The 15399-nt window shown below is 33.7% G+C and overlaps 1 protein-coding gene across 7 annotated transcripts; it reads left to right on the top strand.

Annotated features, from left to right (window-relative positions):
* Positions 1–1385: 1385 nt before the first annotated feature.
* On the top strand, positions 1386–6355 carry LOC108170061 (uncharacterized). 7 transcript variants are annotated; one of them, XM_070815502.1, is made up of 9 exons: positions 1386–1602; positions 1689–1769; positions 2556–2762; positions 4350–4623; positions 4815–5053; positions 5181–5399; positions 5512–5607; positions 5677–5754; positions 5860–6355. In XM_070815502.1, the coding sequence occupies exons 4-9, from the start codon at positions 4350–4352 to the stop codon at positions 6247–6249; spliced, it is 1296 nt and encodes a 431-aa protein (XP_070671603.1). In that variant the 5' UTR covers positions 1386–1602; positions 1689–1769; positions 2556–2762; the 3' UTR covers positions 6250–6355. The 7 variants fall into 7 exon arrangements, with proteins under 7 accessions (XP_070671603.1, XP_070671602.1, XP_070671598.1 ...); XM_070815501.1 differs by having other exon boundaries at positions 4343–4623; XM_070815497.1 differs by having other exon boundaries at positions 4343–4623; positions 5674–5754.
* Positions 6356–15399: the final 9044 nt, after the last annotated feature.

Raw genomic sequence — 15399 nt, 5'->3', positions numbered from 1 at the left:
GAGTTAAAATAACCGTTAAATCCTGATTTTTCATTTATAACCGTCGAAATGTTTTGTCCCGTTACTTGATATATGAATGTTTGTTTTTTGCGCTTTATTGTGTATGCGATCTTGTAGCATATACAAACAAGTTTGACGGTTGGATTGTTGAAATTAGTTTTGTAGCATTCGTATCCCATCAAAATGATAGAATCACTAACACTTAAAGTTTATTTATACTTTTCTTAGGTATAACATAAGATTTTGTGGTATCCACTAGTGTGAAAATTTGAAATTAAAGATCGAGTTTGTTCATTGTATTCATATAAGGTCAAGGAGTGTAACTGTAAAAAATCATCAAAATCGGAGTTAAAATAACCGTTAAATCGTGATTTTTCATTTATAACCGTCAAAATGTTTTGTTCTGTTACTTGGTATCTGAATGTTTGTTTATTGCGCTTTTTTGTGTATGCGATCTTGTAGCATATACAAACAAGTTTGACGGTTGGATTGTTGAAATAAGTTTCGTAGAATTCGTATCCCATCAAAATGATAGAATCACTAACACTTAGAGTTTATTTGTACTTTCATTAAGTATAACATAAGATTTTGTGGTATCCACTTGTGTGAATATTTTAAATTGAAGATTGAGTTCATTCATTGTATTCATATAGGATCTAGGAGTGTAGCTGTAAAAAATCATCAAAATCAGAGTTAAAATAACTGTTAAATCGTGATTTTTCGTTTATAACCGTTGAAAATGTTTGTCCCGTTACTTAATCTCTGAATGTGTTTTGCGATTTTTTATGTATGCGATCTCGAAGCATATACAAACAAGTTTGACAGTTTGATCGTTGAAACTAATATCGTAAAATCCGTATCCCATCAAGTTCAATAGTATATATATTTATTAAGTAGCTTTAAATTTATGTATTTATTTTCTTTGGAAACTTAAATTTATTTATTTTGTTATAACACTTAAGAAATTGAATGATATATATATTTATTAAGGTAGTTTTAAATTTATTATTGTAGTTTGGATTGGGTTTTTGTTAGAAAAATAATTTTCAACAATTTTTAAAGGATTAAAGTGTGTATATATATATATATAAATATATATTATTGTAGTTTGGATCGGGTTATTGTAGTATATATATTTATGAAGTAGTTTTAAAGGATTAAAGTCACATTTTCAATAATGTTTATAATTTTTTTTTTAAATATAATTTGCGCAACGGATGTCTATGCATCGCGCAAAAACTGTGGCGACGCACCAACATATGCGTCGCGCAAATGAGGTTTGCGCGATGTCAGAATGTATACCTACGTCGCACAAAGTCTTAAAATTTTGGCGGTCCAATTGTAAATAATAGGCGAATGTTTTTTAAATTTTTCCAATTTTTTTTATAGGACAAAACATCGACCTTTTGCTCTTATTCCACTCGGTCTCTCTCTTCCCTCTCGCCCATCTGCAAACAAATTTCCCTTTCCCTCTTTTTTCCTACTAACAAATTTCTCACAAATGTGGGCAGTTTTCTCCACATATTTTCACTAACTTTCTCAATTAGGTAAATCTGGTTTCTGGGAAGAATTGCTGGCATTTTTAGGCAGTTTTCGTCTCAGGTAATCCGGTTTGTCTTCTTCACAGATTCAGCTAAAGTTTCAATCTTTAATTTGTATTTTCCCTCAATTTAGCTACTTGTATGCAGGAAACGAACCCTTTCGCTCATCTCGGTCTCTCTCTTCCCTCTCGCTCATCTCGCTCCTCTCACTCCGTCTCAATTCCAAAGGTCCCTTTTCATCTCTCTCACTCTCTCACAATGTTTTGCTCTTTTGCTTTAATCGTTCAACATATGATAATTAGGGTTTTATTTGGTCCAGATTTCAATTTTAGTTTGTGTATCAGATTTCAATACGATGTGCACACCCCTGTAAAATTTGACTGAATCGCGAGTATGAGCCAAGATACAATACGATGTGCATAATATTCCATTTCATATTTCTAGAACTGGGTTTTAGCTATTTCTGTGAACCTTAAAAGCATGAATCCTTACTCTGTCCTCCCTATTACAAAATTTCAATACATGGGTTTTGTTCAGTCCCAGTTTTCCACATATGGGATTTCAATCCTTTGATCCGTATTGGAAGCTCATGCACTTTGAGCTTTAATACATGTAATATTTCTGATACTTGATTCATCCATTTAATTCCTGCTTAACTGTTGATGTTTTAGTAAAGAATGTTTCTTTGTTTAATTTATTAGTAGAAATTGAAATTTGATACCATAATCCGCTTGAAAACCTTGAACTTTGGGCATCTTAGTCCCCAGTTTTGTTGGTTCAATTGATATCTGGATATATTTTTTGTCAATCTGCTCTGAAATTCAACTATATTTTAGAACCCAGGTGATTTTTCACCCAAATATAGTGTTCAATTTCGATTTTTCATTTATAATTTGCTTTAATCTATACCCAAATGTGTAGTTGTTGAACTGTGCCAACCCAACGCAGTAATTGTTTGCTTAGTTTCAATGTTGTAATGGTTTGCTTACTAGTTTTTCGTGATTTCGCATCCAGTTCTTGATATTTGCTTACATTGCTTCACATGTGTCCATGTCAATCTGCTGTGGGATTCCTATCTATGTTTCGGAGTTGCAACATGGTTGAACAATGGACCGGATTTGAACTTCTGCAGAAAGCGCTTTCTGTATTTAACTTTTCCGAAGCTGGCAACAATTGAACTAAACTTCTGCTGCCTTTCAAATTTCTTTAATTCTAAAGGAGGTACTTTTCTATGATATGCTCTGAAAATTTTGCCACTGCACCCAATTTGTCTGTTGGAAAGAACAAGCTGCGGTTGTTTAGAGAATTCTGGATATCATTTTGCTTTCTTGATTTGGATATGATTTGGGGTCTGTTGATTTTGTTATATGAATGTTTAAATTTTCTCTAACATCATCAAATTCTCATTTGCCTAGCAAAATCTTAGTTCTCTGACACTAACAAAGATATGAACAGAACAAAACAAATAAGCTTTTGGCACAATTTTTTGTATACACTCTTTTAATTGCAATCAACTAGGTCTATATATTTCTAATTCAGGCTAAAGCTATATGAGTAAATATCATTTAGTTAACTGCCACATATTTAATGAGTGTTTGAAAATGACATGAATGGTATAATAAAAATTACTTCGAGCAAATGGACATAGTGTATCTTTATTTCTGCAAACATGGTCAACCAAACTAGTTTACTGAAATTATTAGTAATGAGATTATAACAGAAAAGCGCAACTTAGTATAAAAGTTTACTGTCTTTACTTTGTTTTCCCATGAAAGTTGACAGTGAATGATCAAGAACAAAATGCAACAATGTCGCAGAAAAAATTTAAAAATAACAATAATTCTATATAACGATTAATTGGAAATACTGATGAATATAAATTGTCCAGAAGAGCACACCTTTGGCTTCATTTTCTGTTCAAGCTCTTTTACATCATTCAATTCCTACACATCACAGATTCACAGATAACAATGAAAGGCTATGAAAAATAGAAAGCGGAGATGAACAGATTTTCATTCTAGACAAGAGCCTAAGAAGAAAGTGACACTACATTAGCATATACATTGTTTTCATGACAACAGTGGCAGTGATATGACTTTGGATAGGACTGAGGGAGTCTCGGAGATGTGATATTTAACTAATATTTACAATTGCCCTTTGTCTGTTTTGCTGTGATTGCCCTTGTGTGGGCTTTCTGTGTTCAGTTGGCTTTTGCCCTGTGTTCTTATATAAGCTTCGAGTTTCCAAAAAAAAAAAACTAATATTTACAATTGCTGTTGGAGTGGCATTATTGCTTACAAAAATCATTTTCTCGGACTCCATTATTGTATTGCTGTTTGATCTTCTCAAAAAATTATTGTACTGCTGTTTGTTGGTGATACTTGATATATATATATATATATACTGTATACATAGAGTTCTATATATTTACGTAATAACTAAACATTTCCTTTCTTATCTCTGCACGTGTCTCCTTATTAGTTCGAGAAAATGCATTTAAAATAGTGCATGTATCTCTACATGTGTCTCCTTAAAAGTATAGGCTTTTTCGTATAAGCTTGAGGCACGACGTGAGGTAAAAGTATATTAATTTTGAAATTTTTACTTAGGTACTCAATTTCTCTCCCTCTCTTTGTCCCTCTTCAATATTGTCTCTGTAATTTCTTGAACCATTGGTATTTTAAATAATCTTGTATTGATATTATTGCTCTAATTACTTATATTACTTTGGTTGCTAATTTATTAGTTTCAAATGCAAGAAGGGATTAGTTTATAATGTTATATTTTTATGGTTCAAAAAGTGTATAGATGTCGCATTCGATCACTCGTCGCCGGAGTTTGTCCAATGCGGCCCCTGCATTATCAGCATCTACTGCTCCAGGAGTGAGTGCTCCATTGATTGGGGAGCCTACACCCCTTACTGAGGCTACTCCTACGGCATCCCAGGTGCCCGTATCATCAACATCATCAGTGTCAGTTCAGCCCCTCAGTGCACGGCGGCCACACCGGCGCCTCTGCGAGCCGGAGCCTTATGATCACTCTTCCTTGTCCTCCAGAGTCGAGGGTGAGGCCTCCCAACCAGGTAGTTTTTTTCTAATTCTCACTACGTTGTATTTATTTTTCATTTTAAAACTATTACTTTTATGATTGTGAAAATGTGTTGTGGGTTGTTAATTACTGTTTTAAGGTACTTTTATGATTAGGGGAGGTTTTGCCGAATTTTCTGTACAAATTTAAGCTTAGGGTTTTTACCATTTAAGTTTTTTTGGGCAGCTAAAAAAAACACCAGGGGGCCCAATCGAATGCTGAAGGAGGCACAGGCTGTACGTTTGTCCGCCTCCTTGATCAAGATTGCATATGACTCGCGATATCTTGGAGCGGCTACCTCACAGCAGCATAGCAGCGTCATTAATAGCTGTGGTTTTGTTATTTGGTATTGTTGTCCTATGCAGTGGAAGAGTTGGGCACAAATTCCCGAGGAGACAAAGGAACTGGTGCAAGACAAGTTGACGGTTAGTATATTAATTTTTAGCCTTTATCATTTTTTTTATTTTTGTTTACAAATATTATAAACCAAAGTATATTATCTTAATATTATTAAATTTCTTAATATTATTTTATTGTTTTTCATATTTGTAGGTCAATTTTGATCTTGAGGACATATCCCCTGAGGTCAGTGCCTACTTAGAGGAGACCTTAGCAAACCGGTACAAAGATTGGAAGTGTGCTTTTCACAAGCATTTTCAGCTATGGGATGATCCGGAGATTGCTCGCCTACAGGGTTGCCCAGCTGAGTTGAAGGACCGGCTGGAGGATTGGGAGTGGCTCTGCAAATATTTTACGGACCCAAAATTTGTGGTATGTACATAATACTTTAATAATGATTTAGTGTTTGTTATTTTTTTAAGCTTTTTTAAATAATTTATTTCGAATATTTGCACTAACATGTATATTGTATGATTAACAAAAGAAATCTGTTGCTGGCAAGAAAGCTCGGGACTCAAAGACACTTCTCCACCATTCCGGTTCAAAGCCCTTTTCGTATAGGCTTGAGGCACGACGTCAGGTAAAAGTATATTAATTTTTAAATTTTATACAATTTATTTTTTATTATTAATGTTTTTTTCTTCAGCAGGGTTCTAAGTTCCTACAGATTGACCTGTTCAAGGATGTTTACATTCGACCCGGCAAAGAGATCGCTGAGCAGCTTCTTGTAAGTATATGTAATTGTTATTATTCTTATTTTTATGAATTGTTCAAATATTATTTATATTTTGTTATTAAACATTATATGTTTTTTCTTTATTAATTATTACAGGAAAAGAGCACTGCTATTCTCCAAGAAGCAACATCGCAGCTTCCGCCAGAGACCTCGATCGAGGACGTCATTGTACCCGAGGATGCAGATCTTAAGATCGTGACTGAGGTCCTGGATCAGAAGTTGGGTCGTTGTCATGGCAAGGTTGTTCGGTGTATGGGGAAGGCGGGGGTTCGTGAGACGGGTGCATCCTCTTCCATATCGTCCACATTAGAGGTCAATTCCCTGAAGGAGGAAGTGACAACCTTAAGAGGTCAGCTTGTGGCCCAGAACGAGAGGATGAATATGATTGTTCAGGCCTTAGCGATGTCCGGCCTCCAAATCTCGATGCCAGAACCTAATCTTGCTCCACCTTCGACTTCTCAGCCACTTCGCCCAGCTGATACCTAGTAGCATGATGTATTAAACCTAAAGACCTGTAGTTTTTCTTTTTTGTTCGAACATCTTGTATGTACATTTTCATATATTGTATAATTAAATACCTTTTCTTGGTTTATTAATTATTGTTTAGAATTTAATTACAATATTTATTAAAAATTAAATAAATTGCCCAAAAAAAAAAAAAAAAAAATTTGCACGACGTAGTACTGTGTCGCGCAAAACCACTTCGCGCGACATAAAAACAAGTTTTGCGTGACGCAGACCTATGTCGCGCGAAGTGGTTTTGCGCGACGCAGACCTACGTCGCGCGAAGTGGTTTTGAGCGACGCAAACCTACGTCGCGCGAAGTGGTTTTGCGCGACACAGTACTACGTCGTGCGAAGTGGTTTTGGGCGAAGCAGACCTACGTCGTGTGAAATTGTTTTGCGCGACGCAGACCTACGTCTCGCGAAGTGGTTTTGCGCAACGCAGGTCACTTCTACATCGCGCAAACCTTTCCTTCACTGCCTTGACGCGACGGTCAGTGCGCGACGTGGGTGCGTTGTGCTACGTTTTGCGCGACGTTTTTTGACTTTGCGCGACGAATGTCCTACGTTGCGCAAAGTCTTTTTTGTACTAGTATTAGGCATTCGGCTTGAGACACAAGTTCTTAATTAAAGCGGTTTACTAAGACTAAAACACTTCTTTGCTGATAGTTTCTGTAATCCCCTATTAGATAGGAACTGGGATACATTGCACATATGAAATAATTAATATCCATCTGTCGGTTGATCACACACTTGCTTACTTGCAACTTGCAAAACAACAAGTTGCTTACACTCACATTAGCTAGATAATTATCAGGAGCCAGAACAAATAAACAATTGACAGATCTTTATAAGCATATACATATTGTCATTTATATATAATAACCCTCTTAATGCAAGGTTTATACAATGCTTGAAGTCTTTGAAAGGAAAAGGCTACATCAATAATCTTCGACCATTTTTTTAAATTAAAATAATTCCACTCCAACATTGCTATCATGGAAAAAAGCATTATTGTGAATTTATTGAAGAAAAAATAAAGATAAAATATGTTAGTAAAATATGTTAGAGAGAACATGAAGCCAAACCCTAAAAAGAAGTTGAAAATTATTTGAAACAAAAATCAATTAAGACAAGAGAAATGAAAATTTGGATGCCCTGAAAGTTTATTAGCAAAAGCCGCAACTACATACATCAAGAATCTCACCAAAGAACATCAACATGATCAACACTATAGTTTCCCAAACAATCCACCACATAAAATATGATAAATCGGCCACCTAATTTTCTTCGACCATGTTTGGCTTCATATATATATATATATATATATGCTCCATCCACTTCAATAATTAATTAAGTATTAGGAATGTTGCATATATATGCAAGACGTTGATGAGTAAAGTGGTCGCATTTTGGTATTCGATGAAATCTGTCGATACTCCACACAAAGCAATATATATATATATATATAGAATGGTAATCTTAATTAGGAGAATATATATTATTTGATTCCTTAAAGCAATTTATATATAGGAGAAATTAGGTTTTCATCCTTCATTTTGCTACTTCATTGATTAAATCCTATTCCCTTTCAATTTTTGATCAAGGTCCTTGGGTATTAATAACATCATTAATTATTTCAATAATAAAATATTTTTTTATTTCTAAATATATTCATTTAATGTTAAAAATGTTACAATTAGTATATTTATATTTATGACTAAATCTTTTATCATATATTTTTAGTTTTAGTTTGTACCCATTTTTAATTTGTAATTCTTTTTTAACTTGTACCAATTTTCTTTTCATTTTTAATTTGTACTCATATATTAATTTCTTTTTGTGCCCATATTTTTTAAAGTTTATTTGTATTTGTACCCATGTATTTTTTTTTATTTGTACTTTTTATTTTGCTAAATGTACCCATGCTAATTATATGTACCCATTCATGTAAAACTTTTTAATATTAAAATGTATTCATTCTTATATATACCAATTTGTTATATGTAAAATGTACCCTTTTTTCCATATAAAATCTATTCAATTTTTTTCTAATCCATTTTTAACTTATATAGGTACATTCTTTTTCTTTGATTTTAAAATGTATCCATGTCAAGTTTAATCAAAGAAATTTACTAATGTTATTAAGCCTAATATCTTTTTTTTTTGTTGTGATTTTTGAAGAATGTACCCATGTTTTGATACATTAATTTTTTTGGTTAATTTTGATGAATGTACCCATGTATACACACACACACACACACACACACACAATAGTATATTTATATTTTTAATCCCACAAATTATGTTTTTTTATTATTTAAAATCTCATTTATATAAACAACTAAAATTTCTAATTTATAATTTTAAAAAATATAGTAACGTACAAAGAAATAAATTATCACATTAATTTCAAGGACCTCGATCAAAAATTAAAAATCAACAAAGTTTCAATCAAGGAATATTCATAACTAAGAACCGTATCCAAAGTCTCCCTTATATATATATAGTGGTAATCTTAATTAGGAGAATATATATTATTTGATTCCTTAAAGCAATTTAGCATGAAAACATGCTTACAAAATTCCTTTAAGTGGATTCTATTGCTTACATTTATAATGTTTAGGGCTTTGATATCATGTAGAAGTATGACTTCTTGAACTAATTTTTTTTTTTTGGTAGAACTTCTTGAACTAATTTGATACAATATATTGTAATATAAGGTTTGACAAAACTCATATGTAGAAGGAACCTAAAATATATACAATAAAAAATTACATTTTTATAATTACCCGAATGATTCTGAATTCATTAATTAAATCTATTTTAACAGAGACACACATTGAACTTTTGACATTAGTAGTCTGGCAACCTAAGAATAAGACTGTATTTCCAGCTTTTACGATATGTATAACCTTTGCCATTTACTAGGACAACCCTACATAATCCATATATATGCTTAGAGACATTTTGGATGCGGTCCTTAACTATCAATATTTTTTTATTGAAACCTTGTTAGTTTTTAGTTTTTTATTGAGGTCCCTGACATTAATGTAATAATGTAAGTTACTATATTTTTTAAATTAAAAATTAAAAATTGAAATTTGTAATTGTTTATATTAATGAGATTTTAAATAAAACCCATAATTTATGGGATTAAAAATAATAAAATATAAATTATACTCTCTATTATATTGTGTGTGTGTGTGTGTGTGTGTGTGTGTGTGTGTACATATATGTATGGGTACATTAACCAAAATTAACAAAAAAAAGTTATTGTACCAAAACATGGATACATTCTCAAATCAACGAAAAAGAACGTACCCATATAAGTTTAAACATGGATTAAAAATTTTGAAAGGATTTTATATTAAAAAAAGGGTACATTTTACATATAACAAATTTTTGATATATTTGAGAATGGGTACATTTAAGATTAAAAAAATTGAAAAATTATATGAATGGGTACATTTAAGATTAAAAAATTGAGAATCTTTTTATATATATAAAAAAAAAACTAATAGGTACAAACTTAATTTAATTTAATTTTTTTATTATTTTGGAAATGTTTGAATTGAAAATTAATTAGAAGTTTAATAGAGGTGTGAGTATTAAACCCTAAATTAATTACTAATTTTTATATTAAAAAATTATATAATAAACATGTAAATTCATTATCACATTAATGCTAGGGACTTGAATCAAAATTTGAGAACTAACAAGGTCTTAGTCAATGAACAGTAAGAACTAGAGACCGGATACTAATTTTTCCATATGCTTAAGTTGACATTAGTACATAAATTTTAAGTTGTATCTGTCTTGCAACCTATTTGATTTTCTTATTATATACGAGAAGATTTTCACACACAATCACAAGATTCGGAGTAAAATCTGAAAGATGTGTCAAAAGCATATATGAATACCAATGTAAACAAAATGTTGGAGAAAAACAGGAGTACAGTGAACAACTTATCAGGAAAATAAATGAAAGTGCTAAACGAGATCATATCTTGTGCACCTAAATAAACTGTGGTCTCCCTAAAAACGCGACACATGTTCACTCAATTACCTATCCTTAACTCTATTACCCTCTGCACTCTCGCCGACTCCACTTCTCGCTCTGGCTTCCAAATTCCCAACTCCCACCCAGCCTCCATGTCCAAGCACTGAACTATGGAACAAAATATCCAAATGCCAGATATGGACGACGACACTTCGAATCAGACATGGTGGCGGTGAACGGCAACGCTTCGGAGCAGCCGAATTTGAGCGAGACCCAGGTGAACAAACTGGAGGTTTTGGCGGTTTCAAGGCCTTTGAGGCGGACCGGGATCCCACCCAAGAATACCCAGATGACCTAGAATTTGGTTCGTCGATTTTGCCAGAGTTTCGTTGTTTGAAGCTTCGCGTCTACAATTGCAGAGTAGACTGCTCATGTGCCGTTTGTGGAAGAATGTGATGGCCAGAGTGCAAGCTTTGCTTAATTTCTTGGGGTTTTTTTTTTTTTTTTTTTTTTTGTTTTCCAAATTTAGGAGATAACATAGGGAGTTAAGAGGTTAAGGTTCATAATTGAGTATACAAGTGTCATGTTTTTAGGAAGGCCACATATAGGTCACAATCATTTTTGGGCTCAGAAGATTTGAACTCTTGCTAAACAACTCACTTCAACAATTATAGCCATAGGTTTCCCACAACTACTTTTTGTCGTTACACTGGCAATCAGCACACGAGCTCGGTATGCACAATTAAAATTTACTTTTATTATTAACTAGATGAAGCCCACACACATGTGAATATATAAATTTAATATATATCGATAAGTTAGGGATACTAAATGTGTGACTAAATTTTGTGAACTAAATAACATAGAAATTGATGATATGTTGATTAACGTGCTTATTTCTTATTGGTGACACATCATTTAAAAAAAAAAAAAATATATATATATATATCGATAAGTTAGGGATACTAAATGTGTAGACTAAATTTTGTGAACTAAATAACATAGAAATTGATGATATGTTGATTAACGTGCTTATTTCTTATTGGTGACACATCATTTAATTTGCAAATTTAGTCTACCTAAAATTGTCTGGAATCAGAGTGGGAATTGAATTGAGAAGGAATTGGAATGAGGAGGAATTGAAATGAGGTGGAATCAGAATCAGATTCCTGTTGAAGTTGTTTACTAAAACTGTCTGGAATTGGAATAAAAATGATGTTGAGTCCATATAAGTTGTTAACTAATTCACTTTAATCAGAATGAAAACTAGGTTGATTACTATATTTCCCTTACATAAATAAATTATTTTCATATTAATTAAATAAATTTATATAATAAAATTCATCTATATAAAAATATATAAATAGGTTTTATTTATTTATTAAAAGATGGCAGGAATGATGTTGTGTGACCACCCCTAATTTTCATATGTAATTTCTCTCCGAATATGTAATTTGACGATTGTGCCCTTATTGGCAAGTGACGTGGACTTATTCTTATCGCTTTCCTTTTTATTTCTCGCTATCGCATTTAAATTGTACAAGCTAGTACGAGTCGGCGTAGATTTTAAAGTGTAAAAATATCTACTTCAGATAGATTTCGATTTCCTTTTACTGTAGGAAATCTGAAATCATATCCTTTGGATTCCCTTTTATCCTGCCCCTGCATCCCCTCCATTATTTACTCAACCAATCCCATCTATCCCTACACTCTAGCAGCCAATCACATCCCATGCTATCTCTCATTTCTGTCACCAATCAGAAAAAGGAAAAAAAAGAAAGGAAAGTGGAACTCTCTCCCCTCTTTCTCTCTCCCTCGCTGAGCTCCCTCTTCCTCTCTGCAACCTTTACAAAAACACACCTAAACTCACAAACGTGACAAACCAACTACATCATTGTGTTCATCTCAGTCCCACGATCATAACCATGTCCTTGAAATCTGGTGTAGACGAGTTTTGACTCACCAACTCGGAAGGTTTGACTCTGCGAGTTAGATATAATGATTTTTAGGTCATTCATGGCTTAGATAAGCCTCGAGAAACCCTTAGAACCTTCATTTCAATTCTATGGGTTGGTATTGATCTCTTGTTTGTGTTTTGAACGTATGGTTTTACCCAGAAAACTCAAGAAGAAGAAGAACCTGCACGTTTTTCAGTCAAGGACCGTGACCATTTGGTTACTTTCAACCCATTTTTCTAACTAACCTCGACCACAACTGGATTCCTACTAAGTACAAACTTGTTCTCTACATTCCTAACTTCAAAATGCTTTGAATCACTGAGTTTGGTTAAGTATCGAGTTAGAAATCAACTCTGGAAGTTGGGAAGAAAATTCCAGTTTTCTAGAAATTTACAATCGTGGTCATTTGGCCACTTTCAAGCCAAATTTCTGAATAACATGGACCATATTCGAACCTTCTGTGAATTGGGATCAATAAATCACATTCCTAGCTTTAATTTGGCTTTTGTAGAAGTGTTTTTGGTCGAGAATCGAGATCATTAGGAGCCCTGGAAGTTGGCCCAAAAATATGCAAAACTGCAGAAAATCACGAGGAAGGCGAGTACACCTGTACTCGTTGGCGCGTGGGCGCGCGTGACAAATTTGTGCAACCTCTTTGGGCGGCGTGTGACTACGCGTCCGGCCTCCAGCCGGCGTGTGGTCAACACGTGTGTGTTCGTGTTGTCGAGTAGATCGATTTCATATATTTAAACCCTAGGTTTGAGCAAACTATGGGGGTTTTATTTAGATTTCCGTTATGTGCTTTAATTAATGTTATTTTAATTATTTCAGATATAGGGGAAACTTATCCTGAGGATTTACGAGGCCAAGCTAGGCTCGGGGGCTACGACCCAGCAACGTACTTGTGAGTAGGCAGTTGTTTTATACCTATACATATTTATAGTTTCCATAAATGCGTATTTACTTCACTTTTATGCTTATATTGCCAAATATCGTTTTTGTGATATATATTGTGATAAATGTTGCTATATGGCTGAGATATAATTGTCATGACATTCATACATACTTGTGTACATGCTCATCTTGCTGCACCTTGGTGTTAGTACTCGCCCCAGGGCCGGGCCAATCCTTCACGTGTATGTTCACATCGCACCGTTCGCTTACCTTGGATCCAAGTTAGGTGCTAGTCCTGTCGGGTAGATTGCATTAGGCAATCCGACTTGTATGTGACCGTGCTTCTGCACCAGCCTTTATGTGATCATAATACTAGAGCATATGGATTACACCCAGTCATGTTCGTGTCCGAAACTATCTGTTTGAACTTGTGTGTCAGCTTAGATGGATGAGCACTTAGTTATACTTGATTATCACATGATTATTACTGTGGCATTTGATACATCATTACTTGGCATATTCCTGGCTATATTACTCCTATAATATTATCGAATTATTTTTTATATACCTGAGTAGTATGATTTAAGGAAACTATACTTGTTTTACGGCGAGGGGTTAGCATTTTCAAAGTTAAAGGTTTTCTTGTAAGCATTGTTTTGCTGACCCACTCAACTTTGTTTTTCGCCCCTCCAGGACCTAGATAGTTGTATTCTTTGTGGCACTTGAGGAATCCCGGCAGTTCTGATCTATTTTAGACGTTCAAACTTATCACTATTATGTAATAAGTGTACTTTGGTTGTTTTGACTACTCTTCTGTAGTCTCATTGTCTATTATGCTCTGAATAATCGTAGTGGGTTCAACCCACGATTGCGCACTCTTTCACTATTTAGTTCTAATTAGTTTTAATCTTATTCACTTTTTGCATCACTTACCCTTATGGTTACGTCATCTCACGGTGATGGCCAGCATGCTTCGACCTTTCCAGGTCGGGATGTGTCATGTTGAGTCCATATAAGTTGTTTACTAATTCACTTCAATCGGAATGAAAACTAGGTTGATTACTAAATTGCCCTTACATAAATAAATTATTTTCATACTAATCAATTAAATTAAATTATCAATAAATAGGTTTTATTTATTTATTAAAAGAAGGCATAATAAGTGTCAAATGAAGGGCAATGTTAGGATAATCAGAAACAAGTGAGGGCATAATTGGTAGAAGAAATCCATTCCGGATTCCCCAAGTGTCAAGGAATTGAAATACCTCCCTCATGTAGGGAGTCCAATTCCTCCAAAATTAGGATTTGGATTCCTTAATGCGGGTGGACCCCACATGTATTTTGATTCCCTAAGATTACGTAAACAAAGGTGTATCCCGTAATCAGGATCCAATTCCATAAATTGATTCCAATTACGGGTACGTAAACGTGCCATTCAACAATTATAGCCATAGGTTTCCCATAACTACCTCTTTTTCGTTACACTAGCAATTAGCACATGCGCTCAATATGCGCAACTAAAGTTTACTTTTATTATTAACTAGATGAAGCCCACACACATGTAAATATATAAATTTAATATATATATATATATATATATATATATCAGTAATGCTAGGGACACTAAATGTGTAGACTAAATTTTGTGAACTAAATAACATAGAAATTGATGATTGGATTATAACTTACATGTTGATTAACATGCTTATTTCATATTGGTGGCACATCATTTAATTTGCAAATTTAGTCTACCTGACATTACTCTAAAAGAGAGAAGTTGGAGAGAGAGAGAGAGAAAGAGTGTGTGTGTGTTTTTCTTTATTTTTTTTTCAAATACGAGATGCTATAAAATGACATGCGTGAGGAAAAAAAAAAGCAAAATTTGGTTTGTATGTGTTTATACCATACTTGACCAATCCAGAAACTACTGAGCATCGGTCAACGTTATACCGTCAAGGACCTAGAAAAGTTTCCCTCCAACAAGGAGGCCAATCACAGCGCAACACGTGTCGACATCAGAAGCCAATCATAGCGTGACACGTGTTAACATCAGAAGCCAATCACAACACGACACGTGTCAATGTCAGAATGAAACTAGAAACTCTCTTATATAAATAGAGATCATTCTCTCACAATATTTCCTAATGTCATTTGTACTAAATCATCCACTAGTACTCACTAAAGAAGAGCTTGAATCTATGTACTTGTGTAAACCCTTCACAATTAAAGAGAACTCCTCTACTCCGTGGACATAGCCAATCTAGGTGAACCACATACA

This window comes from Malus domestica, chromosome 16 (genome assembly GCF_042453785.1).
Source record: "Malus domestica chromosome 16, GDT2T_hap1".
Taxonomy (NCBI): domain Eukaryota; kingdom Viridiplantae; phylum Streptophyta; class Magnoliopsida; order Rosales; family Rosaceae; genus Malus; species Malus domestica.
The sequence above is the reverse complement of the archived record's forward strand: the minus strand, read 5'-3'. Positions and strand labels throughout refer to the sequence as shown.

Bases quoted from the DNA above. Each gene is read 5' to 3' on its own strand.
- LOC108170061 (XM_070815499.1), top strand. From the start codon at position 4,350: ATGTCGCATTCGATCACTCGTCGCCGGAGTTTGTCCAATGCGGCCCCT. The intron at 4,624-4,814 runs GTAGTTTTTTTC...TTTTTTGGGCAG, and splicing joins GGGTGAGGCCTCCCAACCAG to CTAAAAAAAACACCAGGGGG. The intron at 5,400-5,511 runs GTATGTACATAA...GATTAACAAAAG, and splicing joins TTACGGACCCAAAATTTGTG to AAATCTGTTGCTGGCAAGAA.